At 41.9% G+C, this 27,222-nt stretch overlaps 1 protein-coding gene across 5 annotated transcripts in view; it reads left to right on the plus strand.

The window, feature by feature from the left end:
* kiaa0825 (KIAA0825 ortholog) overlaps positions 1-26,567 on the plus strand; it is a 155,620-nt gene extending 129,053 nt beyond the window's left edge. For 3 of the 5 annotated variants that reach the window (XM_054773813.1, XM_054773815.1, XM_054773814.1), the window contains one exon: positions 24,671-26,567. In XM_054773813.1, coding sequence (XP_054629788.1) covers positions 24,671-24,845 — 175 coding nt within the window. In that variant the 3' untranslated portion in view covers positions 24,846-26,567. The remainder of the gene's footprint in view (positions 1-24,670) is intronic. The other 2 variants (XM_054773811.1, XM_054773816.1) reach the window with 1 other exon arrangement.
* The last annotated feature ends 655 nt before the right edge of the window (positions 26,568-27,222 follow it).

The following is a 27,222-nucleotide window of genomic DNA, read 5'->3' on the forward strand; positions in this document are numbered from 1 at the left end:
ATATCACATAATACAATATCACGGTGCAAACAGCGTCTGGCATTGAATGAATAGTTACTCACGTTTATAGACGCACACTGTTTGTTGAACATCAAAAACAAGGTCCATGTTACGACGACAACTCTCAAAGCTCCTCGGCTGCCCTGGGGTGCATTCATGTGCCCATCTTGCGTCATAATTGGGAGCTACGTTTAATCACATATTAACGTAAAGGAACAAAAGAGAATGGGCGCTACTAAAAGTCTTTAAAGTGCTTGTTTTTATATATTGTCATTTCCAGTTTTCCAGTTCGCAGGTATGTGGTACTACTTGAGTTATCTTTAGAGCAGGTTGACGGGCAACTCATGTGGTCCTTAGGGGCCACCTTGTGCACGTGTTTTGGTGACCTGATTTAGTCCGCATACACGCATAATAAAGATGTTGATGTGATGTTCGGAGTGTCCATGAGTGTCTCATGGTCTAGTGACAACGAGGAAGTGTCATTGCAATGATGAATGGACTAGAGACATTTATTCAGTTTGTTTATAGTTGGAAATACATACATGGCGGTTGAATTGCACTGCTGTTGATGTGTTCAGGTCAGAATAAAGCTATGCAGGAGCGACAGTCTCTGTGGGGAGCTACACTGTGCTGCTATCTGTTGTCACAACAGAGAGCAGTGGCTTGCCATGATGCACATGCAATACACTAAAAAAGGTTATGTAATTAATGAAACAAATCAGTTACCGCCGTTAACGCGGTATTTTTGACAGCCCTGCTAAGTCTTACAGATCACTGACACACATACACAGTACACATATAGCTGAATAATAAACAATAAATATAGCAACTTCTGAACAATCCATGTCAATTTCAGTCTTAAATTTGGATTCATTGGATGAGATAGTTCTACGGCTTGCTTTGTCTGAGGTTGACAATACAGAAAGCTACATGGTGAAATACGCCTAGCCATCCTTTTAATCCCACTCATACAAAATACCACAAAATGGAAGTTGAACTCAGGTTACTACAGGTTACTGCAGTCTAATGGCGCACACAGAGGTTCAAGGAATGTTCAGATCATTTGTGTGTAAACTCAGACACTTGAAAAATTAAGGGGAGCATTGCTTTGCATTAGAACAAACAAATTACATTATACCCCTAACTTAGGGTGACCAAACATAATGTTTTCACATCCTGTCCAGGCTGTCCTGGTTGTTTTTCGGAAGTGATGACAAAGTCTTGGTTTTTATTGTTTTTCACTGGGCCTTTACATTGACACTCTGCTGCATGTGACGTAATCCCTGAGAGGCTTCCGTGTGGGCGACATTTTTAATTAGTGTTGCCAAAAAGCCAAAGAAAAAGCAGAACTTAAGCACAGAGTTCTCTGGCTCTTGCTGCCTCATAAAATTGAGGATATCATGCACAACGGCCGTTCAAATTCCCAAATTCTTGTGACTTCTGAGGGCACATTTTTCCTTAAAATACTGGTTACATTACAAAACTTAACATGCATTTACCTCAGGTTCCTCTGTTGTCCTGTTTTGGGATCATCTTTGTGCCATTTGATCGTTGTTCCTTTGGAATTTGTGTGTATCAATTTTCCATCCATATACAGTAGAGCAGGCATACAGTACTTTAAATGTATTGAAATTATAAGGCACCATTGAACAAACTTTGAGTATCATTTGAGTATCTTACAGCTCTCATTACTGGGCCGTGTGTCCTGGTTTTTGGTAAGCTGGGATGAACATGATAAGCAGTAGAAAATATGTGATAGACTGTACTCCTTTTGTGGAAGCAGGGTTTTCCAGTGCCAGTAGACGTATGTCGAAGTCGTTACGAAGTAGTGTCAAAAATATGTGGGATTCTGTCTGGCTTTACTTTATGTGGAGAGCAGAGACAGTGCTACCGATTGAGACGCCTTTTTACACGCTTTACACTCAGCGAAAGTCATTACCCTGAGGATTTATACATCTTAATAGACATTCGCTGCTGTGCCCTGGATGAGATGTCAGAATTGATGGCATGCACACTTTTATTACCTGGTGTGGTGTGTGTAATTAGGTTAAATAGATGGGGTTGGACACGCATGGTAAAGGCTACATTTCTCACCCCGGCTAAATTTATTGGCCACGCTCCACTCTTTGGGGTCCGCTCTAATACACTCATTTGCATGGGGACACATGTATCTCATGTGTGTGTTACCGTTACGTCAGCCGCTGAGCACAATGACTGGGGCCGGTATATGAATAGCTCGGTTCAGTGGCTGGCGACGGCCCGGCCCGCCAACTGCCTATTAGCTATGATATGAAAGCTGCCTGGCAAGTGTTGGATTGATACTTGACATGTCGAACAAAGCTCATTGTCATTGTAATTGCCATACGTTTAGTCTTAATTTCACGGCCGTCCATATTGCCAGCGTGATAGGGCTGCCTGTTACTTACATCTTCAGTAACAGCTGTCTATTCAGCCCGTGTATCCATCCGCCTTTTCATCTGTTCAACCGTCATAGAAATGACGACTTCATAATGACTATAATCACTTCAAATGTAATTATAATGCATAGTCATTGGTACAATTAAACCGCATTTTCAAATGAACCATAACACTTTTTTTATCCTCCAGATGTTTAATCAGGTGTACATCACAGATGAACTAATAGCTGAGTACTATATATGTTTGACCTGTTCATTGAGGAGCCTTCTCAAGGAATCACTTCATACTGGATCCTTTGTCATTTTGCTGGAGGGTCCATCCCATCTGTCTGTTAAGGATATGCTGATAATGAAGTGTATGTGATGAAGTAAGCTGATAATGGGGGTGAGCCAGCCAGCAGTAATGGCAGTACAAGAACGCTTGTAGCCTGCAGTGGTAGATGGTGGTGTTCAGACTTTTCTGACCTTCACAGATTTTGGCTTCCCCTCTAATAACCATCATCAGATTGAATTGCTGAGGAGGCGTGCGTGTGCTTACGTGTGTGTGTGTGTGTGTGTGTGTGTGTGTGTGTGTGTGTGTGCTAAGATGAGCTCATTCACCATTCATTATCCTCTTCTCTGTGATAGTTTAGGGGCAACAACAAAAAATAATTTTGCACCAAGCAACATCTGTCGTATCTCACAAAACTGAGTACACTCCCATTATTGCAAATATTTAGTTTTTATATTTTCATGGGTCAACACTAAAGAAAAACATACAATATGGAGTAGTTCAGTTAACATTAGTTTTGGTGAACAGTAAATTTACTGTCCACTCAAAATAACTCAACAATCAACCATTAATATCTAAATCGCTGGCAACAAAAGTGAGCACAAACCTACGTGAAACTACTATTTGGGCCCAGTTAGCCTTTTTTTCTCCCTGGCGTCATGTGAGTCATCAGTGTTACAATGTCTTCGGTGTGAATGGGGAGCAGGTGTGTTAAATTTGGTGTCATCACCCTCGCACTGTCTCATATTGGTCACTGGAAGTTCAACCTGGCACTTCATGACAAAGAACTCTCTGAGGATGTGAAAAAAATCATTTTTGTTCAACATAAGGGCGCTCTAGGCCAAGGGTGCTGACACTTTTTCAGCCTGCAAGCTAATTTTAAAATGACCGAGTCTCAAAGATTTATACATGTATATCAGAGGTGCACACTTTTTCAGAATGCAAGTTATAAGTCCACATGATCTGTCACGTTCTATAAAACACATAACACATATATAAAATCTAGCTGGTGAACTTGGAAACTACAGTCATCCCTCGTTTATCACGGTTAATTAGTTCCAGACCTGACCACAATAAATACATTTCCGCAAAGTGAGATTCAATATAAATAAATTGTACATTTCTGTAGTTACAGCAAGAAAACCTGCTTCTGACTTTCTAAATACAATCTTTACCATTACTAGAACCCTGTAGACATGAAATAACACCCTGTAGTGACTCCCATTATTCTATGTTTACACCACATTGCTCAACTGTAAGGCGCAGTCTACGTCATCACTGCAGGGACACAAAAGACGGCCATGGCTTTAACCATTGGGAAGCCAGTGAGCTAACTAGTTAGCCTCCAATTTATTTACTGTATTCTAAGCTTAAGAAAGGGTTTAAAACAGAGTGGGGAAGAAGGACAAATAAGCCAAAACCTTGCCACTTCCACAGGAAATGGGAGGAGAACTTCTTTTCACTCTATCATGTCTACACTACCTTCGCGATCGACCGGTAGCTTGTGATCAACATACAGTCGTCTCTCGCTATATTTATGTTTGACTATCACTCCCTCACTACATCGCGTTTAAAAAAAAAAAAAGAATTAATAAATGGTCGCTTGTTATGTGGTTGACTATGGCATATTATTAGTCAAATAAAGTATTGAAAGACAAGTTACATGTAGTATTCTGGTCATTAGGCATCAGGAATGTTATGAGACATGATGTTAGATTACACTACCTTTCACACTGCATGGGGGTGGGACTGTCAGTGCTCAGACCATACGCTGCACTCTCCATCAAATTAGTCTGCATGGCTGTTGTCCCAGAAGGAAGCCTCTTCTCAAGATGATGCACGAGAAAGCTTGCAAACAGTTTTCTGAAGACAATCAGACTAAGGATATGCATTAGTGGAACCTGTCCTGTGGTCTGATGAGACCAAGATCAACTTATTTGTTTCAGATGGTGCTAAGCATGTGTGGCAGCAATCAGATGAGGAGTGCAAAGACAAGTATGCCTTGCCTGCAGTCAAGCATGGCGGTGGGAATGTCATAATGTGGGGCTGCATGAGTGCCGCCAGCACTGGGGAGCACATTTAATTGAGGGAAACATGAATGCCAACATGTATTGTGACATTCCGAAGCAGAGAGCATGATGCCCTCCCTTCGGAAACCGGGCCACATGGGAGTATTCCAACATGGTAAGGACCCCAAACACACCTCCAAGATGGCCACTGGCTTTCTAAAGAAGCTGATGGAAGAGGTCATAGATCTAAATCCTATTGAGCATTTCAAACGGAAGGTGAAGGATTCCAAGGTGTCTAACATCCATGCGTTTTATGCTAAAGGTTATGAGAGCATAATGCTATTTTTTTCATCGTATAAAATCCAAGGTGGATTTAATATGTGAATTGTTCATTTTTGTATATCAGTTCTGCATTCAAGATGAAAGAAAAGCAGTAAACTGAAATACACGTATTTGTCTTAACTGTTGTCTTCTGGCATTAGCAACAACTCATTTGTTCACCCATATCCCCGTCTCAGTCAGACTTAACTATTCACTTACCACAAATTCCATCTTGCCTACATCCTCTTGGATTTACAATTGTACAGTATATGTGCATCCAACGTTGTTTTTCTCATGTTTTATTCCTATTTGTTTTCAACACACCAACACACTTCTCTGTCTTAAGCGTCCCAGCTCACCGCCACACCCTCCCACTCCTCCAGGCCGGGAGACAGCATACAGGGGGTCTGCTGAAGACAAGGCCCATTGACAGCCTAGAGTGGCAGTAACTTATTGTCCATTGATCGAGTGTGACAAATCATGTGGGAATGCAGGGATGCGTGGCGGCGAGAGCCTGCCTGTTGAGTATGTGAGCATGGCTGCATCTCAGCATAGAGACGTGTGAGTGTGCCCGCATGTGCTTTCTTTTTCTATGTACGTGTGTGTGTTTGTGCGTAACGTCTTAGCGTGGGGCAGGCGGGCATAGCCGGGACTCTTCACAGCTCATTTAGCCCCAATGGAGCCACCTGGGTGGTGAGGCAGCTCAGCGGGACGGCCCTGGCTCTGTGGAGGCCCCGCTGACAGCCTCCTAATATAGGGGCTCCATCTACCTATTAATCAACACAGCCACACTGACAAATCACCACAACTATGACCTAATGAGAGCGGGGAGAGAGGAGTGAAGGAAGGGAAGGAGCCAGGGACATAATGGAGGAGGTGTTGATGGAAGTGGAGGGTCTGTTAAGATGGAGGCTAGGAGTGGACAAAAAGAGAGGAGTATTAATGGTAAGGAAATGAAAGAAAGAGTACTCTGACATTGTGACTGGTGGTGTGGGCCATGCTGGGAAGCCACAGAGAATACTAACACAGTTGACATGCACCAATGGCTGGTCTTGGCCCACCTGTCGTACTTAAAAAGTCTGACTTACCAAAATGCAACCTGATCAGCCCTGTTAATGAACTAAACTAAATAGCTCCCACCCCTCCATCAAGGCCTAAAAATTTGAACAGTGCATACCTTCATACTGCAGATACCCACCACCTGCAACCACATTGCCCAGTTCCACTGTCTGTCTGTTCATGCCAAAAAGGCAGGGATTCAGGAAGCAAAGTCGTCCGCCAATGTTTCATCTGTGTAAGTGCCCTCCACTTTTACTTCTCCGCGCCCCGTTGTGTTAAAAGCAATGTCACTTTCAATCGTTACGCATAACAGCAGACGCTGGCATTGACTTCATCACACATCAACATTGCAAAAATCAAACAAGTGTCTGAAATCAGGATATTTAATTTTCTATATAAGTAAGTAAATTAAGAACCCCATCCATCCATCCATTTTCTATACCGCTTCTCCTCTTTATGGTCACGGGGGCATGCTGGAGTCTATCCCAGCTGACTTTGGGCGACAAGCAGGGTACACCCTGGACTGGTCGCCAGCCATTCACCATTCACACTCACATTCATACCTATGGACAATTTAGAGTCTCCAATTAACCTAGCATGCATGTTTTTGGAACATGGGAGGAAACCGGAGTACCCGGAGAAAACTCACGCACGGGGAGAACATGCAAACTCCACACAGAAATGCCCAAGGGAGAATTGAACCCAGGTCTTCCCGATCTCCAGACTGTTACTGTGTCTAACCACCAGACCACCGTGCGGCCCGCAAATTAAGAACCAAAAAAAATCAAAACATATGAAATGGAAATGAACATTTCACAAATTTCACAAATTTCATTTCACAAACACTTTTACTTAGTTTTGTAAAAAGGAAGGGGGAGGAGAGGAGAATATACTTGGAGGGCAAGTCCCTTTACCTTCCGGTACTACACTCATGCACAAAAAATCAATGCAGAGAGGTCTGTTAAAGGCTTTATAACAGGCACAGTTTTGCAGGAAATCATGTATGCCACAAACATGACATATAAAATGGAGAAATTAACATTTAACGTCATTTTACCTGTAGTGGACGCCCTTCAAAAAGTTTGGAGGCACGGTTGTCTGCACTTGCAAACTCACCGTGCCTGACGACGCTGTGTATGCCTATTCTTTTTTTAAAATTTTCAAACCAGTCTCTGCTTGAATTCAATTTGTCAACAGACTCACTCATTGCAGGCTCTTTGGAATGTTGTTGTCACTCGCATTTTCTATGCTGGGGTATGGGGTATGTGGTATGCTGGACTTGACTTCGGGCAAGAAGTGGGGTACACCCTGGACTGGTCGCCAGCCAATGGCAGGGCACATACTGTATAGACAGACAATTATTCAAACTCACATTCACACCTATGTCATTGCCAATTAACCTAACGTGCATGTTTTTGGAATGTGGGAGTACCCGGAGAAAACTCACGCACGCACGGGGAGAACATGCAAACTCCACACAGAGATGCCCAAGTGGAGATTCGAACCCAGGTCTTCCCGATCTCCTGACAACATGCTAACTAACGTGCAGCCCTCTTTGGACTCATAGCGGTTTATTTATATTCCGTCGCGCTCACTGAAAAAATGCACGGACAGGAGTCATCAATGCGAGGGTCCATTGTCTTGGCCACTTCGTTGCCTTACATGTACTGTATGTACCTTACAGGCTGCCTGAGTGGACTAAATATCGCAAGAGTTCGTCTTGGGGCTTGATCCAAGTTGGCCTCGCATACAAACCAAGCACAAATACAACAGTTTGTTAACCTCCCCATAATGCACGCTAACCAAGCGGGCGAACGCAGGCCAAGGTAAAATTTTAGCAAAAATTGTTGATGTTAACCAAAAAACGAGCTAGCCTTGACGGACGTTAAGCGAGGTAACACTGTATCTTGTCTTTGCTGGTTCCTGTGTAAAGACGGAAGGTGGCTTATTCCGGGAGCTTCTCTTAAAACGATGTGAGGTCACATGCAGCTTGTATGAGGAAGTGCCTTTTTATTAGCCAAACACAGCTTATCAAAAACTCACACACACAATAGGCCAAATGGTCACTAAGTTGAACAACTGTATCACTCATGGTGCGATCCACAATAACACAAACAAAAGCAAGTCAGCATGTCTATCTCTGTGCAAAGATGCATGAGGGATATTCAAGATAAAAATTGTATTATGCACCTACCTACAAGGGCATATTTTCAAAAATTCCCACCTTACGATCATACTAATTTAGTGGTCGACTGCATGTAGTTTTTTTGTAATCTGGCTGACGAACAGCCATACATAACTATTGTTAATGTAAGCTAATTAACCGACAAGTGTGTTCTTCATTGAGTACTTTTGCGGAAATGTGCAAATGAGATGATGAGATATATTAGAGGACAATGACTTTAAAAGCAAGCAACATTGATGTATGTCTCCTTCTGTGGTTCCCACCCTGAGGTGAGCTAGCATCTAATCTCTCTACTAGCAGTCTCAGGTCTAAATCACATTAGCTGGGATCAGAGGTGAAACTGGAGCTTTTCAACAGCAGCCTGTTCTCGCTAATGAACCCCTATGGCCATCCACTGCATATTACAGCCACACTGAGTGACGGGGAAAAAGTTTTGCAATAATCATTATGTAACAGCGCAACGCCCGGGCTTCCTTTGCCCTGACATTTCCAACACTCGATCGCAATATCTTGATGCTTCTCTTTTGGGAATATGTTTTGAATTGCTGCACTGTGTATGATTGATGGTTTTCTGAGGCTAAGCAATCTTCTTTCTAGTAATTATGGTCTATACAATGTGGTATTACAGTTATAGGCTCCACTTTATTATGAACATGAAGCGGAGTGTAATTTATCAACCAATCTTATTGCAAAACAAATCCTATTTGACCAAGTTGTTGTGGTCAGCAGGAGCTTCTGAAGTCCAATCATGACACAAATAGGATTTACTTAACTTTTTTTATACAGCATGATTGATGTTTCCAGACAGCCTGGTCTCTTTGGGCTTACAGATAAAGTTTTTAGGGAGCAACAGAGATTGACTAAGTACTAATTAGAGCCAGATCATTGCATAACATGTCACTTAGTCAAGAAAGGTCAGCCAACACCTCAAACAAATACATGAAAACTTTGCTTTATCCTCATTATTTGCTCACTCAAAGTCTGTATTGAGGGAAAAGAATGATGTTTCTGTTCTCAATTAATATGCAACAAGCCACCAGACGTTAGAGTGAATATTCAAAAGCACCGTCCTCCTATTGATGCGTATCTGTCGGCCGCACTGTCTGTCCGTGGGATCTATGTGATGTGCTAAGCCCCAGCCTGTCTGGTCCATCGACTGGTCCAGGATGGAGGGCCCAAAGAGAAGATGCACAACTGCATACTGCTTCCATCCATTACCTTGTTAAGGTAACAGCACTGCAACTGATTCAGACTCTGTGACACAGAAAGCCACGGACTCTTCTTAATTGCACACAACATCCTAATTCACGCCATTTAAGACTCGCTGATGTGTGTCTTCACATTTAATTCCCCAAAGTCAGTAAAGTTGAGTGCTTTCCCATGAATGTGTTGCTATATACACTCACTGGTACCGGGTACTCCGGTTTCCTCCCACATTCCAAAAACATGCATGTTAGGTTAATTGGAGACTCTAAATTGTCCATAGGTATGAATGTGAGTGTGAATGGTTGTTTGTCTATATGTGCCCTGCCATTGGCTGGCCACCAGTCCAGGGTGTACCCCGCCTGTCGCCCGAAGTCAGTTGGGATAGGCTCCAGCATGCCCCCGCGACCCTAATAAGGAGAAGCGGTATAGAAAATGGATGGATGGATGGATGTATTATTTTAGTTGTAATTTGCACTCTACTGTTTCTGTGTATTGCACCCTCTAATGCTAGTAAATAAATAAGTTAAGCAAAACATTACAGCATCTCAGATTTAATCACAACGACATTGTTATGTTTGTAAGGCTGGATTTTTAAAACAGCTCTTGTATTTCATGCCATGTATCTGACATTGTGTGGTAAATGTACTGTATATTTCATAAGCTCCTGACAAATTCACATTAATCAAGTTTGCTTCAGTTTGCTTATCCAAACTCGCTCATTACATGTTCTTGATCTGATATAAATGTTAATGAGTCAAAATCCACAGATTATATGAAATTACAGTCGATCTGTCGCCTGACGCAACGTAATGGCAGACAATTACGTTATCGCCCCTCTTGGGAGCTGCAGCTGTGTGGTGCGTGATGCTGTCTGAACGTGTGCAGATAGGAATGACAATGAGACATGTATTGTATGTTGCGAAGACTTTGTGAATGGAAACAGTGCATATCAGTGAGTTAAGGGCCGTACAACATGAGCGTATGCTTTCATTTTGTAGAAAACTGAGAAGTTTTGTCTTAATTCTTTTTACAATGCACGAGAGTACACCGAAGATGCCTGATGTGATTTGACATTTAATGTTAATGATTGCATCCCTGGCTTGTAAAGCACTCCCCCTCACCTCGCCTTCTTTATGACCCATACCTTGCTGCTACATTAATGTCATTAATGTGCTGAGTTCTCTTTGGCACATTGGTGCTGCTACACTAAAAGTGTGCGGAACAAATGCAAATCCAGTAAAACCTTTTGACATCACGTGTAGAAATGTTCTTTGGTGCGTACAACCCACTTTGTGCTTCCTTTCAATGCTGATGTCACATTGCTCAAAGAAGTACACAGTGTGTGCATATGCAGCATTGCCTGAGGTTTGTCGCTGCATGTTTTCTCGAGCTGACAACACAGCATCAAATCCTAACAAGGTGAAGCACAACTTAAAATGTCTTTTCACCAGCTTGCTTATCTCCTTCACACTGCTGTCGGCAGCAAGAAAGAAAGCGTGAGAGAGAGAGAGAGTGGAAGCATTATGACTTTATTATTATAAGCAAAGAGCGGCGAAAGTCGAGCGTGTGATAGGAATCTGGAGATTAGGAAGGAGCAGCACAATAAATTATGCAAAGTGTTTGAAAATACATACAGCTATAATTAAGTGGCATTTGATATTAAATGAGGTGATAGCAAGGTTTTATTTATCTCCTTAACCCCCTAAAACTGCCATTAGCATGGTAGAAAATTAACCGTTTGAAATAATATGAAGCCCTGATCTGATACACAATAACACACACACACACACACACACACACACACACACATATTGAAAGGTGAGATCAGTGTTTGAAAAGACTAATCAGTACGTTGCAGGCCCAGACAAACCACAGGCGCCCACTGCTAATAATGTCATTATGAAAGGAGACTAAATACTACCACATTTGCAATAAAAGCTTAGCTCTAATTGACCCTCATTTTACCACAATATTTGAACATTTAGAGCTATTTTCAACTGACAGACTCTTGAAAACAGCGTTACTTGTGTGAAAACATCTAGTGTCATATGGCAATATGGCTCAAACAAGACCTTTCTTTTATTGAAACTGACTGACCACAAACCACTCGCTCAAAGTTGTGCAAAATGCTCAGTTTGTTATTGTCAGTTAAATTAACCTCAGCTTGGTATTAGCTTGTCAAGTGTCACTTTTTTTTTTTTTTTTCCAACCATTTTGTTTCACATTGTGATCTCTCGCCCTGAAATGTGCCACTGCAAAGTCAAGCTACACAAAACGACTGCATAAACTTAGAGGAAAGTTACATATTCTGCAGTATGTGTTCACAGTGGCTATGGAAATATGTGGCGAGGTTTGAACACAAGTTTTGCCAGATCAATGTTTGAGAGCGAGGCCTTTGTCTGAGAGCAAGTTGCAGTTTCTCAAGCCTCAACGTTCCTTGGTAGAATTGACAATTTATATATGCACAAATAACAAAGCCAAGGTGCTGAATAAATAATGTGCTATTTCCTGGTAGCACACTAGGGTGAAGTCACAACGAACATCTTTTTTCCCTCTGTACATGGTTCAGTGGGGAGATTGTACAAGTGATTGTTCTCACTGTTTGCGCTTATATAGTGCGTGCTGAGGGCAAAATCTCAAAGTTACTGACTGTTTATCTGTATCATCTTTGTTCATTAATTCATGGCTGATATTTTATGCATTTGGTGACAAAGTTTAAAGGAGTAGACCCAAATGCAGACACGCACGACACGGAGGGAGATAGGATGTTAAAAAGAGCTTTAATTAACTGTCTCCAAAATAGTTTGGGGACCTGCAGATCTTGTGCAAGCATTGTTGGACTGAAGAACCGAACACACATGTTGACTGCAGAGAAAGGCAAATACCGACAAAAGTTTTAACTGCAGAAAGTTCGAACTGTTGTTCATCTGGATGCCTTTTTTCACTTTAATTCTGCTGAATTTTGCACAAAAGGTGATACAATGTAATTAGTAGACACTGCGCATACTTGCTTTTTTTCTTCAGCATGAATATTATTTGGCAGCACAGTGGTGTATTTGATTTTTTATAATTTTGTGGTGTGTGTGTGAATTGGTAGCATATGCTAATTACCTCTTCAAGTTGTTCCAATTTCAAAACAACAGCAACACTTGTATTAATTGTACAGTCGGTGTTTAAGGAAACATTGCAGTGTTCAATGATTTGCATAGTTTTAGTACCGTAACTGATACTCAACATGGCCTCTGCTTGGTAAAATTAATCGATTGATAGATCATTTATTGTATTGCTCTTTCTGTTCTGAGCTATGTAGCATTAAATTCTAGATTTGGTTCTGTGGTTATCATCACACTTCTCCTCTTTACCATCACCAGTACCTAAACACACAAAAAAGCCAACCACACTCGCCGAGTTATGGTCACTGAGCTGAAGGTTCACGAGTCTTCGGAAGTCACACATGATGATGGTCCAAAATTTTGTTTGAATTTTGAGGCATATGTCTCCCCAACATTTTGTTTGAACTCCAAATCATATGACTCTGCAGGTTCCACTGTAGTAAGTAGGTGCAAGACACATATATTTAACCTTTCAGGAAGTTGTCATGGATGCAGAGGACCCGGCGGTGCATTCATTTCTCATGTAGCTGTACTGCATGTGCACAGTATGCATGCTTGGTGTTTGTCAGTTACTTTATGTGTGAGTGTGGAAAAAGCTGGTGAGTGAGTAATACAAACCTCGGCATTTACAGTACAGGCGAAACGTTTGGACACATCTCCTCATTCGATGCATTTTCTTTATTTTCATGACTATTTACATTGTAGATTCTCAAAGCTATGAATGAACACATGTGGAATTATGTACTTAACAAAAATGTGTGAATTAACTCTAAATATGTCTTATATTTTAGATTCCTCAAATTTGCCTTTTTTGATAGCGCTGCAAACCATTGGTGTTCTCTCAATAAGCTTCAGAGGTTGTCACCTGAAATGGGTTTCACTACACAGGTGTGCCTTGTCAGGGTTACTTAGTGGTATTTCTTGCCTTATTAATGGGGTTGGGACCATCAGTTGCGTTGTGTGTGTCCAAACCTTTGGCCTGTAACTGATCTTTGGTTCCTTATTTTGGAAAGTAGAAGTAGTTGCTCCCTTTGGCGTCAGAAGTCAGGTAGCTTGTTCGCAGAGGGCTCAGCTGAGAGGTGGCTGGCTTCCTTAAGAAAGAGATGATTTACAGGAGCGAGCAAGGTTACACACGCTCCGACCTGAGCACACACCGTACAAAGTCCTCTCTGTGTCACAATCTCCTCCTGGGTGCTGTTTCTGTGAAAGATGCCAGGCTGCTCAGCTGAACTCCTAAGAAGAGCCACACAGTCGAGAGAGAGTGTGCGACGTGAAGCTGTGGGAGTGAGGTTTGGAGGTTTAAATTAGGGAAGCGGAGACCTGTCAGCCCTGTGGGACATGTGCAACACGCACTGTCCATGTGAAGCAGTCATATATAGTGGGAGAGTTACACTGGTCTACACTGACCAGAAGCCATTGTCTGCTTTTTTGCAGCTGCCATTACTGATGTGCATGTAATAACAGCAGTGCTTCCAAATTGGACCCCACCTTGTCAGTTTTTTGTCTCTCAGAGTTATGATAGAGCTCATCCACAGAGCCATAAGCGAGCCTATATGAGGAGTGTGTGCAACAGACGAGTGCTCACAGTCACACGGATGGACAAGCAACCTAATAATGTCTGAAATACCGACACTCCTGCTATGATATGCTGTGATAATTGCCACCCTCCTGTCCACAGTACAAACACATGTGGAATGACTAGGCAAACACATTAATATGGAAATGTCTACATTAATTTGCAGCATGGTCTAAATTATTCAGTAATTAAGCTGCTGCAAATTTACACAAACTTCCCTGTGGATGACTGGAGAGAATAGACAAGGAGCTGAAAACATGCAGACGGAAGGCTTTGAATTATGTGCTCATAATACACAACACTAAATAACAGACTGGAATCTTGCAGGGGGAAATCTGACCCGGCAAACACATGCAGTAATGCAAATACACACTTATTTTTCTAAGAATTAGGAATTGTTACATTATTTATAATTATTAGCTGCCTCTGCGGATGCTTCGAGCTCCTTAACGATCCTCCACATCACCATCAGTTACACAAATTCATGAGAGAGAGGATATATATATAGAGAGAGGATATACATGTGTTGCGGAATGTACAATGAATAACACAAGTATTTTATATTTAAAACCAAGCCTGCAACACTATTTGACAGTACTGCGCAAATGTATCAGACTGAGCAACCTTTCATAATAATAATAATAATCGTTTATAATAATAGTTCATTCTAAAATCCAAATAATTCAGGAAAAAAATGGAATGAGGAAAAAAAAAAACAAGTGGAAAAATAAATGTAATGCAGGCTACGTGTGCGTTATTGTATGTTTCATGCTGTCCATTGCGTTTACAATCTGCCATTTGTCATGTGTCTGTTAGAAACTATATAAAACTATATACTATAAACTATATAAAGGTTCCTGTACAAGTCATTTGCAGGTCTGTTGCAAAGTACTGTGTGTATTACTGTATGTGTCTTTCTCATCTATTCAGCTGATCTAGTTTGATGTTCTAGATTATCTCTGACAACAAGTAAATATGCCATCAAAAGATAAGAGCCATGAGAGCAGAAAAATAAATACACATCTGCGAATAATTATTTTTAATTTTGTTAATCCTCAAGTAAATCTTTTTCCTTAAACCCAACCACAACTTTGAAAATTAAAAATGTGGGCAGTGATGCTGTATAGAGTTGTCAATGATGATTTGGTGTATGTCTTGTCGTATGAGTGGCCATCAGTTTGGATTGGGAAGGAACCCAGGTAGGGGTCTAATACTGAGTGGCATCAGTGCATGGATATACTGTAGACCTGACACTGACTTGATCTGACAATAGAATGGATCAGTGCAGAGGCCACTAAGTCAGAAGGTAGAGCATAATCCTTTCTGTCAAGTCTTTGTCTCGTCAATATTCAAATCCAGCCAGCTGTCCAATGGCTGTCACTTACAATCTGCCTCCGCCTCTTGGTCTGGCACAGGCACATATCTAAATTGAATTGGATGTTTGCTTCCCAATAGAAATTGAGTCAGAGAGGTGATCCTTTGCCCTGTATTGTGAACTTGTCGTTTACCCCCAAGTGAACTGGAGTCCAATGTACAAAATCCATTTCCAAACAAAAGCTAATGTCTCTCTTGTTTTGTGTGTCTCTCCGTCTTTGTTTGTCATGTAACTGATGTCTCTCGTACTCTTAAGACAGAACAAAAATACTTCCACTTAAGGTATACTACTATCCTGTCCCGTCAGAGGGAGTTGACACTGGACTAGTTAGTATCCCAAAGCTTTGACTTAAAATCTGGCTATCACTTAACCACTTAACAACATGGTTATTTCTGAATCTGCTGACTATATGAGTGTGACAGCAAAAATGCATATCTTGAACTTTCGTAATGGACAGCTATACCTAAATACTGGATTTTGTGCCTTTAAGGCCACCATACAGTAGTTCTTTTGTTCTTGGCAAAGTGATTTAGAATGTCAGTCCAGTACATTGGTACAGACTGAACGTGAGTGCAGTTTTGCCAACTTGGCGACATACTTTCCCAAAAGCGACTAGCGACAAATCTAGCTACTTATTCTGGCATCGAGACTTAAAGGGATTTGACATGAAGTTGTATGACATCTCCATCGGCAGTGGACTATATAACGTCTTCATCACATACACAAGAGTGGAGAGGCGACAGTGCGCAAGGACACGGCGGGAGACAAATATACTGCAGAGCGATTTGTGAAGTCTGATTTTTTTGAGGAGGCATTTTTATGATGCAAATGTATTACTCTTTTGAACGCATATTGTTTTGAGAAGCCAAAGTCTTTACTTAAATGACCCAGCAATTAAGCAGAACTACATTCCTCGTCACGGAAATCCGACCAGAACTGGACTCGGAGGAACAAATGGCGGGGGTAAGTCACTGTTGATATCGTCCACTGCTGATGGGGATGTCACACAGCTTCATGTCAAAAAGTCCGAACTATCCCTTAAGTGAAAGCACATATTGATGTACAGTTTCTGTTCTCACTGAGCACCAGCGGGTGCAGCTGAGGCATCCGTCCTGCACCAAAGCAGTCACAAGCCGTCAGCGCCACACTGAGAGCATAGTGGAGCTCTACGCGTCCATGAATCACGCATGCACCAGGCTCGATGCCGCCGGGGTGGATCTCGACCTGTTTAACGTAAATGTTTCTTAATCTTCATGAAATTACTACTCATTACACTCAAGCCTCATTCGGACTCGGCCACTTACCTGTCAGTGTGTCAGAACATGTGATGGGAGAATGTCATGTGATAGGTTAAACAAGTAGTCCTACTACAAGATAAAAGGTGGAGGCTGGAGGCGAGTCCGGATGTAAGTATTATAGATTTTGAGAGGCGCTGGCTGAGATAAATGATTAAAATGATTTATATTTTTATGAAGTGATGGCAAATTTAAAATGAACAAACTAAGAATCAAGTTTATTTGTAGTTCTAAACATAATTAAGGTGTTTTTACTCACTTTTTAGTCTCCCTATGAGGTTATGCTTTTCCCTACAGCATCTCTTACAACATCATATGTAAATAATATACAAATTAGCTAATGACATCATCCAGTGACTTCTTGGACAGCCAATAGCCACTTTTCTTACTGAAGAGTTGGCAACAGTGCTTGAGTGGCTCTTTTAATGCACTCACAGTGGGCTACCACTTTCCTTCTAGGATGTTCTACACTCTCATACAGTAGACACTGCTTTATTCCAACTTTGCAGACGTTGGGGACTTTTTTGTTTTTACTTCTATTGTGCCGGGTGGCTGTTATCATTAATAACTGGTGACAGGAATGACCACATTAATTAAACAACACATCTACTGTAGATTGTACCGTTCTTGAACACAGCAGGAGCACAGACAGCAGTCAAACAATCCAGACTTCAGGTGTCAACCGTGCCCAAGCACTGTAAGGATTACCTAGTGTAAGTGTGCCCTTATTCTGTAGACCAGTACAACCACATCAAATATGTTATGTCACATTGCACGCCTCTGGAACCTCATGTCTGTCTACAGCCACTCTTCTGACAACTGCAGTTCGAGAGGTCCCCTGCAATGATTTATTCCTATGTGCTCACTTTTGCAGACACCTGGGTGCAAAAGTGCACAGCAGGCTGTGACTACTGTGACGTGTGTTGCCTGTGGAAGTGTAACACCAAAGGCCAAGTGCAAGAGCGTGAAATGAGATAGTATGGACTTAACACGGTCACGCTCAGTCTGAGGAAGATGCACACACGCAGGCACACTGCGCAAGTCATTGTATGAACACCTACTCTCTGAACTTTCAGCTGGAATTAGCTGCTCCCATTTGGCACACTCTGGTCGTTGAAATTCATTAATGGTGGGTCAAGCTTTCCCTGGACAGACTGGAACTTTTTTTCCTTTTCCTTTCCCACCAAAGTTTTGGATACCTAGGGTGAATGTGAGTGTCTTAAGGGTTTTTTTTACTTTTGATGTACAGTATGTACACTGTGTGTTTTACCAGCAGCAGTGGCATGGGACAAGTAATCATGTAATCATGAAAACTATCATTTTATAAGAGGCGGTTAATATCACTTATTCTTCAGTTGTTTAGTAGTTGTCGGACACATTAAAGGAAGTAATACTCTTGTTTTCTCCCACAGTCTAAACACATGCATGTTCGGCTCATTGGAGACTCTAAATTGTTTATTGGTGTGAATGGTTGTTTGTCTATATGTGCCCTGTGTTTTACCGGGGACCGGTCCAGGGTGTACCTCGCCTCTGCCCTAAAGTCAGCTGGGATAGGGTCCAGTATCGATGACCCTGAAACCTGGCCACCATTGCCACTGACTGTGAATAAACAGCAGAAGAAGACGAGGAAGAAGCCACAAGATTAAGTAGAAGGATTGTACCACTAATTGGCATAATTGTTGGGCCTTGGTACAGTTATGTGGTTGTGTGAGTGTCATTCTATTTTTGAAATAGAAATTCTTGTCAAATTGATCTGTCACACTCGTCAAGGCCGTAACCGTAAATGAGATGTTGAATGTTGTTACCACCAGCCAAAATGATGTCCAGTTGCTAAAAGTAACCTCTTAAACACTAACTAAAAGTGGTTTTCACAAGGGTTGAAACTGTGAAGGAAAGGACATTTAATCATATTCTCCCTCTCTCTGCCGCCTGCTTTCCCATCGTCCTACTTCTGTGACACATGTCGCCCTGGCATGCATGGTAAAGCCAGTGACCTTTGGAAAGTTTAGCACTTTAAATATTTAGGCTTGGGTTATGATGGATCCTCCAGGCCCCCGTGGCAATGTGCGAAGCCTCTGATTAGGGTTGCTGTCAGAGTCATTTACACCCGTGTCTGGCTGTCAGTGGCGCTCTCTGTTTGACAGGCGAGCCTTTTAAACAAACAGCCGTCCCAGTGGCATAGCGGGCAGGGCATCCAGCTTTACACTAACACACACCCGAGGAGACCCCCTCCAGTCCTGTGACAGCTGCAGGGGGAACCGCTGGCTGCTGCCTCTCATGATTGTTCAAACGCTTTGTCTTCGCGCGCACTCATTTTTAACCAACACGTATTTTTTTTCTGTTATTGTTTGGTGTCTGGTGTTGCTTCTGCTGCTTTCTCTTTCGCTCCTTCCATGTTTTTTTATCACTTTTTTGGGGAAGAAGCTGGAGTGGAACATTTATATTCTGTCTATTACCTATGCTAACGAGGTTATCATCGGACTGATATGAGTTTGTCTGTTCATCTGCTCGTGCGCGACTTCCTGTCTTCAGTTTTGGATGTGGATTTTTTCCACCTGCACAGCACTCTTTATGCTATTGATTCAACTGAAAGCTCAGTGTTTAGAAGCAACTAAACGTATCGACATTGATACGATACACAAAAGTGATCTACCCTCAGTGACACTACGTGGAAATTGTATTTTTTCCCGCGATTAGACTCTGTGTTGGCAACGCGAGGTTGTGTGCGTCGGTTTTTATGTTGTCTGGAGTACGTATCTTATTTTGTTTTAATCTCCGGTATTGTAATATATATCACTTTAACCAAGCATCAGTCATTGTTTGTGTAAAATGATACAAAATCTGTAAATAATATTTCTGTAATAATAAAAGCTTATCATAGCACAGGTGGTCCTTAGATGACGAACGAGTTCTAGTCCTACAACGCCTCGCCAGTCTAATTTTAGAAGTCGGAACTCATACCTAAATTAACAACTACGTCAATCACACTGTACACAGAACACATGAAGGACAGAAAATATGTCCCCGTGTTAGCTCTTTTATATTATTCTTAAAGGCCACATAATACTTAAGTTCATCCACCTGCTGTATCTCCTCCTGCTTACCCGAGGTCAGGTCATGGAGGCAGCATCCGAAGCAGGGAAGCCCAGACACCCATCTCCCCGGTTACCGGGTACTTCAGGTGTTCCCAGGCCAGTTGAGAGACAGTCTCTCCAACTTGCGCTGGGTCTTCCTCGAGGTCTGCTACCAGTCGGATGTGCCCTGAACTCCTCCCCAGGGAGGCGTCCGGGGGACATCCTGACCATATCATCTGGCTCCTCTCAATGCGAAGGAGCAGCGCTACTACTCCCGAGTTTTTCGTGGATGACAGTGCTTCCCACCTTATCCCTAAGGGAGAGTCCAGCCACTCTATGGAGGCTACTCATTACGTCCGCTTGTACCCGTGATCTTGTCCTTTCGCTCACTACCCAAAGCTCATGACCATAGGTGAGGGTTAGGAACGTAGTGTGCCAGGTAAATTGAGAGCTTTGCCTTTTGGCTCAGCTCTCTCTTCACCACAACAGATGGATGCAGAGTCCGCATCACTGCAGACGCTGCACCAATCCGCCTGTCGATCTCACGTTCCACGCTTCCCTCACTCGTGAACAAGACCCCGAGGTAATTAAACTCGTCCACTTGCGGCAGGATCTCATCCCCGACCCCGAGATGGCACTACACCCTTTTCCGAGCGAGAACCAATGGACTCAGAGTTGGAGGTGCTGATTCTCATCGCAGTTGCTACACACTCGGCTGCAAACCGATCCAGTGAGAGTTGAAGGTCATGGCTCGATGAATAATACTTAAGTCTTCTGTATATCTTATTTTCTTTGTTTCTCTGTTTATAATTTTTGTTATAGATTGTGAACACAGGTACACGATTGCTGACATCACTGATTAGAGCGTGGCAGGGTGTTCTGTTATTCTGCTTGTTCTTGTGATTTTGGGGTATAGACTCATACTGTACATTGTAGGGGTGCCACATTATCTCGCACGATTAAAAGGTGACAAGACTTCAAGTCTCAGGAGCACTAGGCCTGGGACGACAATAAATAGGTAAATGAATCACACAATAAATGAAAATGAACTCGATAATTTTGCCCGCCTCAGTACGTTGCCATGTGCGTGCATGTCTGTTTATAGCCTGCTTATCTCAGCTCAAGGCCTATGCTCTTCATTTATTGGACATCGCTTCTGATTATTAGCTAAAAATCAGACTCATTGTCATGTGCCCCGCATGGCGCCATGATGCTCACACCAAAAGACGTGTGTGGCAGCCCATTGCTCACACTCAAAGACAATCTCCCACGGCATCAATCCTGTAAATATATGAGTCTTAATATGTGTGTCCCATTCTGTATTCAGAGGAATCGCCAAGTCAGCACCTCCAGTATTAATGCATGAAAAATGAGGAGAGCCCATAAGAATTAGAGAGTAAGACTCTGCCTTATTAAGATGTAAATTCCATGGGAAACTTGGCAAAATGAGGATAAAGTGAAGTTATTGTCAACTTTATTTTATTTATGCATTTCTAAAAACCTGTGTTGTGTTGTCGAAATTAGATACACCCGTCAAAACACCTTTTCTTGCCCATTTTCAGTACACAACCCATACTTAACGGAACAATTTATACTTGTGGCAACATTATCTAGTGACAGTGTACATGGCAACTATCATGGTAATTCAGTCTCCATCTGTGGGTGCTGCTTCTGTGTCGTCGCTCCCCACCTCTGCCTCTCGCTCATTTCAAATTTGCACTTAACACCCTCGTGGGGAAAGGCTTCTCATTCATCAACAGTGTTTGTCCCGGTGACAAGCAGGGCGCCTCCTGCATATCAATATCAGCTAAGACAATGCTGAGCCTGTAACCTTCAGCTAAATGTCATTCTGCTTAATCCTATTTGAAAATTAAACATTGAAAAACCTTTAGCGTACCTTCCTGTCTTTCTTCCGCTCTCACTCGCTTTTTTATGTGCTGCCTAACCTCTACTCATTTTTTCTACTATGCAACATTTGTATTATTTTGTCTGAGTGAGTAGATCCCTGCTACTCGCGGGGGCTGCATTGTCGGACCACTCGGCAATGGCGAAAACCGCTGGTAATTGAGACGACCATAAAAATTATAAATATTTTGACACTTTGACACTAACACTAAGCAACAGGAAGTCATCAAACCAAATGCCTCCCTCACTCACGGTGCAACCAAAAGCAACACACGTGGGACACACAGTGTAACTGCACCGCATGCACTATGGGAGTGTCAAAATAAATGCCTACGCACAAATATACGTCAAAAGCAATACTATTTTATATGCATTTATGACGCGCAAGGCATGTGTGGGCTTCCCAGCATCCTTGCGGGTAAATGAGACAAATGAGATGGGTTTTCTACCAATGTACAGCCTTATTATGGAGATTATAAACACAAAATGGCGAGATTCCGATAAATAAAATAACAGCAATCTGTAAATATGTGGGGACCCACTGTATTTACGTTTGAATAAAAGTTTAAGTCGCATTTTTTCTTCCGATCGGGCATGTTTGTTGTGAAACAAAAACAGAACAGGAAATTAGAGAGACTTTTCATGGAGGAGAATCAGATGCAAAGAAACATGCCACGTATTTATATAAACATATCCTTCCACCGTACAGGTGGCAATTACAACTGCGACAGTGACAGGGCTCCAGAGAAAGAGGATGTCTGCTATGGCCACACAAATGTGGCATCAGAGGCTGAGTCTGCTTTAAAGTGCTTTGCATGTCCGTGATGTCGTCGTGCATGGGTTACAACCCCTTCCTCCCGCTCCAGACGTAACAATGTGAAACATGTTTGAAGATGCAATGAGGAATTGGAAAAGGAGGCAGGGCAAGATAAAAGGAGATGGTGAGATTGCAATGAAAATGCAATCATTTGCGTTCAGACGGACATCATTCTTCCAAAGCTATAGCGCCATGAGGCAGCTCAATGGCAGCCATATGGATGTGATTGACCACAGCCACTTGTCAAGGGACTCCACGGAAATACTCCATTGAGTGGGTTACGAACGATGTGACCACCCTTGACATCCCTCTTCGTAAAGGTCTCCCACCTTTACGCATTATACTCGTACTTTTTTTTTTTTTTTTAGTTTGGGAACCACATTCTAAATTTGGGACAGAGCTGAAAACATCTGTGAATTTCTCCTTTATTAAGGAACCATATTTGGTCATTTGAAAGTCTTCAAGACTTCAGCGGTGGCACAGAAGGACAATTTTAAAAAACATCTTTTTCAAACCTGCTCAGGAAATTTCAGTTGTCTTTAAAGGCAAAATAAATATTGTTTTCGTTCCTACCGTGAGAGAGTACAAAGAGTCTGGGGTGAGTAGAAAAATCTGCTGTTTGACGTGTAGGGGAGACCCCAACTGTGTTAGATTCTCTGAGAGGAGGCTTTCCGAGCCACACTTTGAAAACCCCTGGCTAAAGAAACATAATGGTAGTACACGAGAACCCCCAGAAAGAAACGCCCCTGAAATGTGAAAAAGATGCCTCTTAAGTTGCACACACAGCAGCCACTGCTTACGTCATGTCATTCAATGTTGAATTGAGCATTTACGTGATAGTTTGGGCATCCGGATCGGATTGGCAGGGTTATGTATTTTTTCCCATACCGGATCAGTCGATTTGGCCAAAATTGTACCCTAACTAAAGATTAGATTGCACCATTTGTGTCGTTGCTAATTTAACAGGCTCGAGGTGCATCTGTTGGCTCCTCACATTCAGCGTAATGCTAAAATGGATGAGGGCCCTAAACATAATGTCAAAGGCGCTCAAGACCCATTGAAGACAAATAAATTGAATATTCTTCAAGTCAGTGAAACGTTGTGACACACTGTTCACTTACTGAAGACAAATGTGAAGGCAGAAAGACCCACAGACAAGCAACAAGTGAAGGTGGCCGCAGTGAAGGTCTCGCAAAGCATATCCAGTAGGGTTGGACATCGTTTGAATGTGAACGATTCCGGTTCCGATTCAGATTCCTCATTTTGATTCTGGTTCTGAATGATTCTCAAAGGCAGGCTCATAAAAGTTAGCATGGTTTAAATGAGGGTGCTAACCAGAGTTATTTTTGGATGAAATGTCTATGAATTGTTTAATGATATTAAGCTTTTATCAACTTTACTATGAATTTCTTCCAGGGCTATTTTCAACCAGTGTATAAATATCAAACAGGATATAGCCCGAAGCACTCTTTGTTGCTAAGAGAGATTGACTGTGCAAAATTATAAACTTGCCTAGCCGTAGCTGTAGCTCCCCGTTCTTTATTTACAACAAACTTCCACATCAGTTAGCATCCTTAAACCCTCGGTTACACTGGCATGAGGCAGGCAGACCTAATTTATTGTTTGAGCTCCCTGATTGTGATTGCTTACACAGATGAGGTACTCTTGTTATTTCTACACCATCCGCAGGTGTTTAATCATGTTGGTCATGCACCCTCCTTTGCATGATGTGTTGCAAATGTTGCACTGAGCCACTGCTCTTTTTTTTATGAAAGATGTCATTTTATGCCATTGGCGCTCGCCGCCTTCTTCGTTGGTGTTGGCGGCTATTTCTTCTGGTTGGCCAAGTGGGCATCAAAACTAGGAATCGGAATAAAAACATTGAAACGATCATGGGAGAATCAGAATGTTAGTCCTGGTCTCCGGTCCTCGAGCCTCGATGCCCGACCTTAATCTCTAGGGAGGAAGTTGGTGATGTCCATGGGTCCAACTGGTTGCTGTTCCTGTTCTAGCCATAACCTTTCACACATTCCCCTTGTGTTTCCAGGTGGGAGATGCAGGATGGTGCAGAGCTTGAAGAAGATGAAAAAACGATGGTAGAAGAACTCCAAAGAGTCTATTTTGTTTGCCACTGCAATGCAGGACTGCAGGAGTCTCGTGAAGCAGATGAGAAGATGGCTGAGCGGACCCAGGGGGGATCCGATAAAACTGCTGCCCAATAACAGTCCAAGCAGTTGGAATTTTTATCATGTTGTAAATGTTTAGTCGTAATACACACTTGCGGCTCTCAAAGTATTTGAGTGCGTAGTGTGTGTAGTGGATGCTGCAGGTTTGTACTGTATGTATCTGCATTGTGTGACAACGTCTCTCTTCTCCTGCAGCACGAATGTTTCATCTTTTTGGAGAACATCTCCTGAAATCTGTTCTGGGAAATGGAGGAGCCACATTTGTTTGTGCAGGACAAGATGGGACTGTGTGATCATTGGAGGTTTTTTTTATATTTTTTTTCAGGCAGTGTAAAGATGTTGGTGTCAGCATCCTTTTTTTTTTCTTGCTGTCTGGAAAAAACAACATCAAATTACAGTTGGGAAGAGAGATGATGTTTGTTTTGATTGCATTGCAATCTGCTCCAAAATCTACCCCACTCTGTAATGTCTGTCAGTATTTTGTGCAACCCGGAATAGAAGGTATATTCTATGTAATAGCAGAGTATTTTTTAAATGTGTGTCCATGTTTTGTTATAGATGCTGCAAAAAAATTCTAGATAGAACAAATAATGGGAATCGTTGTATTGTCATTTTATCGAATAGCCTGTTTTTCTGCGTGCTGTACGTGTTTTAGGTACATTTAAAACCATCAAGCCATCATTTAACCTTTGCTGTTCTATACGCTCACAATCTCATATGGTCCTATTCAACAGGTACTTACTGTATATGTGCTTTTTTAAAATGTATACCTCATTAAGCCCTTGGATTGTGTCTCATTCGATTGTGTACGTGTACCCAATGTTGCGACCTATAAGCACATTCTTTATTGTGCATTAAAAGGTATATGACATTTGTGTACATCCCATTCAATTCCGTGAAAAAAACAAAAAAACATCCAATTCTACTTAAGAGGAGCATCTGTCCTGTTCCAGAGATGGATGCTTGGCTTTTAATGCAAATGGAGTCAGATGACAATTACCAAACCACTTAAGAAGAAACAAAAGACAATAAAATGTTGAGAAAGTCAATTCCGTCTCCGTTGCACAACAGAGGCTAAACAGCAGCAAGAGTGCCATTAATCTTCGTAAATGTACTGTATTTAACATAACAAAACCGTTTCAGTTGGGTGATGCAAGTATTTGACTTGCTAAATTGCTCTTGTAGAGTAACTGCTTTCTGTCACATGACTTATTGGATATTCTTCTTTTCTTCTTCAGCCATCCTTGAATAAACCCAGTCTGTGTCCCATACTGTTTCAATTGTAGACAGGTGCTGGGTTCAGCCGACACCTGTCAGCAAACCTGACAATATGAATCACAAGAAATCATTACAAAGGATGGTTCCTTTACAAAGGATATATTGAATATTCTATTATTCAGGATTCATCCGAGGATTAATGGGGTTAGGTAAACATTTCAATCACATTCGGAATGCATTCACAATGGACTTAGTGACATATTAGCATAACACCCACAGATTTTTGTATTTGATGGCACACATTTCTGTATACAGAGAAATGCATACTTACTGTACATGAATTAAATGAATGGCCTTTTCTTTTAATGCATTGATATGTCCACACTGTTACTGCTGTGTCCACCCTGCTACCCTTGTATTTTTTATAATAATTACATAAAATGTAATATTTTCATGGCTGCACAGTCAGGAGATTGGGTTGGACTCTCCGCTTGGGCATCTCTGTGTGGAGTTTGCGTGTTCTCCCCGTGCGTGCGTTGTTTTCCTCCGGGTACTCCGGTTTCCTCCCGCATTCCAAAAAGATGCACGTTGAGTTAACTGGTGACTCTAAATTGTCCATAAGTATGAATGTGAGTGTGAATGGTTGTTTGTCTATATGTGCCCTGCCATTGGCTGGCGACCAGTCCAGGGTGTACCCCGCCTCTCGCCCGAAGTCAGCTGGGATAGGCTCCAGCATACCACATAGTGAGGATAAGCGGCATAGAAAATGAATGGATGGTAATATTCTGATTGTCTTTGTGGTTATTAACATAGTGAATGAACTGATATCAGTTACAAACTGTGCATATGTCCATGGAATTTTCTTTTTATTGCTAATTAAAAGTGTTGAATCTAGATTTTGCTTTAAAATTGAAAAAAATGCCAAGATAATGGGTATTCATTGATATTTAAAAAAAAATACTTTTATGGATTTTAGGTCTTTTAAAATGTAAAAAGCACAATGACTCTGCATTAAGAACACTTATGAATAAAGATGAAAATGTCCCGTAACCGGGTGGACATTTGGACCATGCTGCATGCCAAAAATTTGGTCATATTCAGTATTCTGAGCTCAACCAATATATTTTTCTTGTTTAATACGCCCTCATTCAGATAATAAAAAACATTCTGCAAAGTAAAACTTTCTTTTAAGGCT

The sequence above is a fragment of the Dunckerocampus dactyliophorus genome, chromosome 4 (assembly GCF_027744805.1).
Source record: "Dunckerocampus dactyliophorus isolate RoL2022-P2 chromosome 4, RoL_Ddac_1.1, whole genome shotgun sequence".
Taxonomy (NCBI): Eukaryota; Metazoa; Chordata; class Actinopteri; order Syngnathiformes; family Syngnathidae; genus Dunckerocampus; species Dunckerocampus dactyliophorus.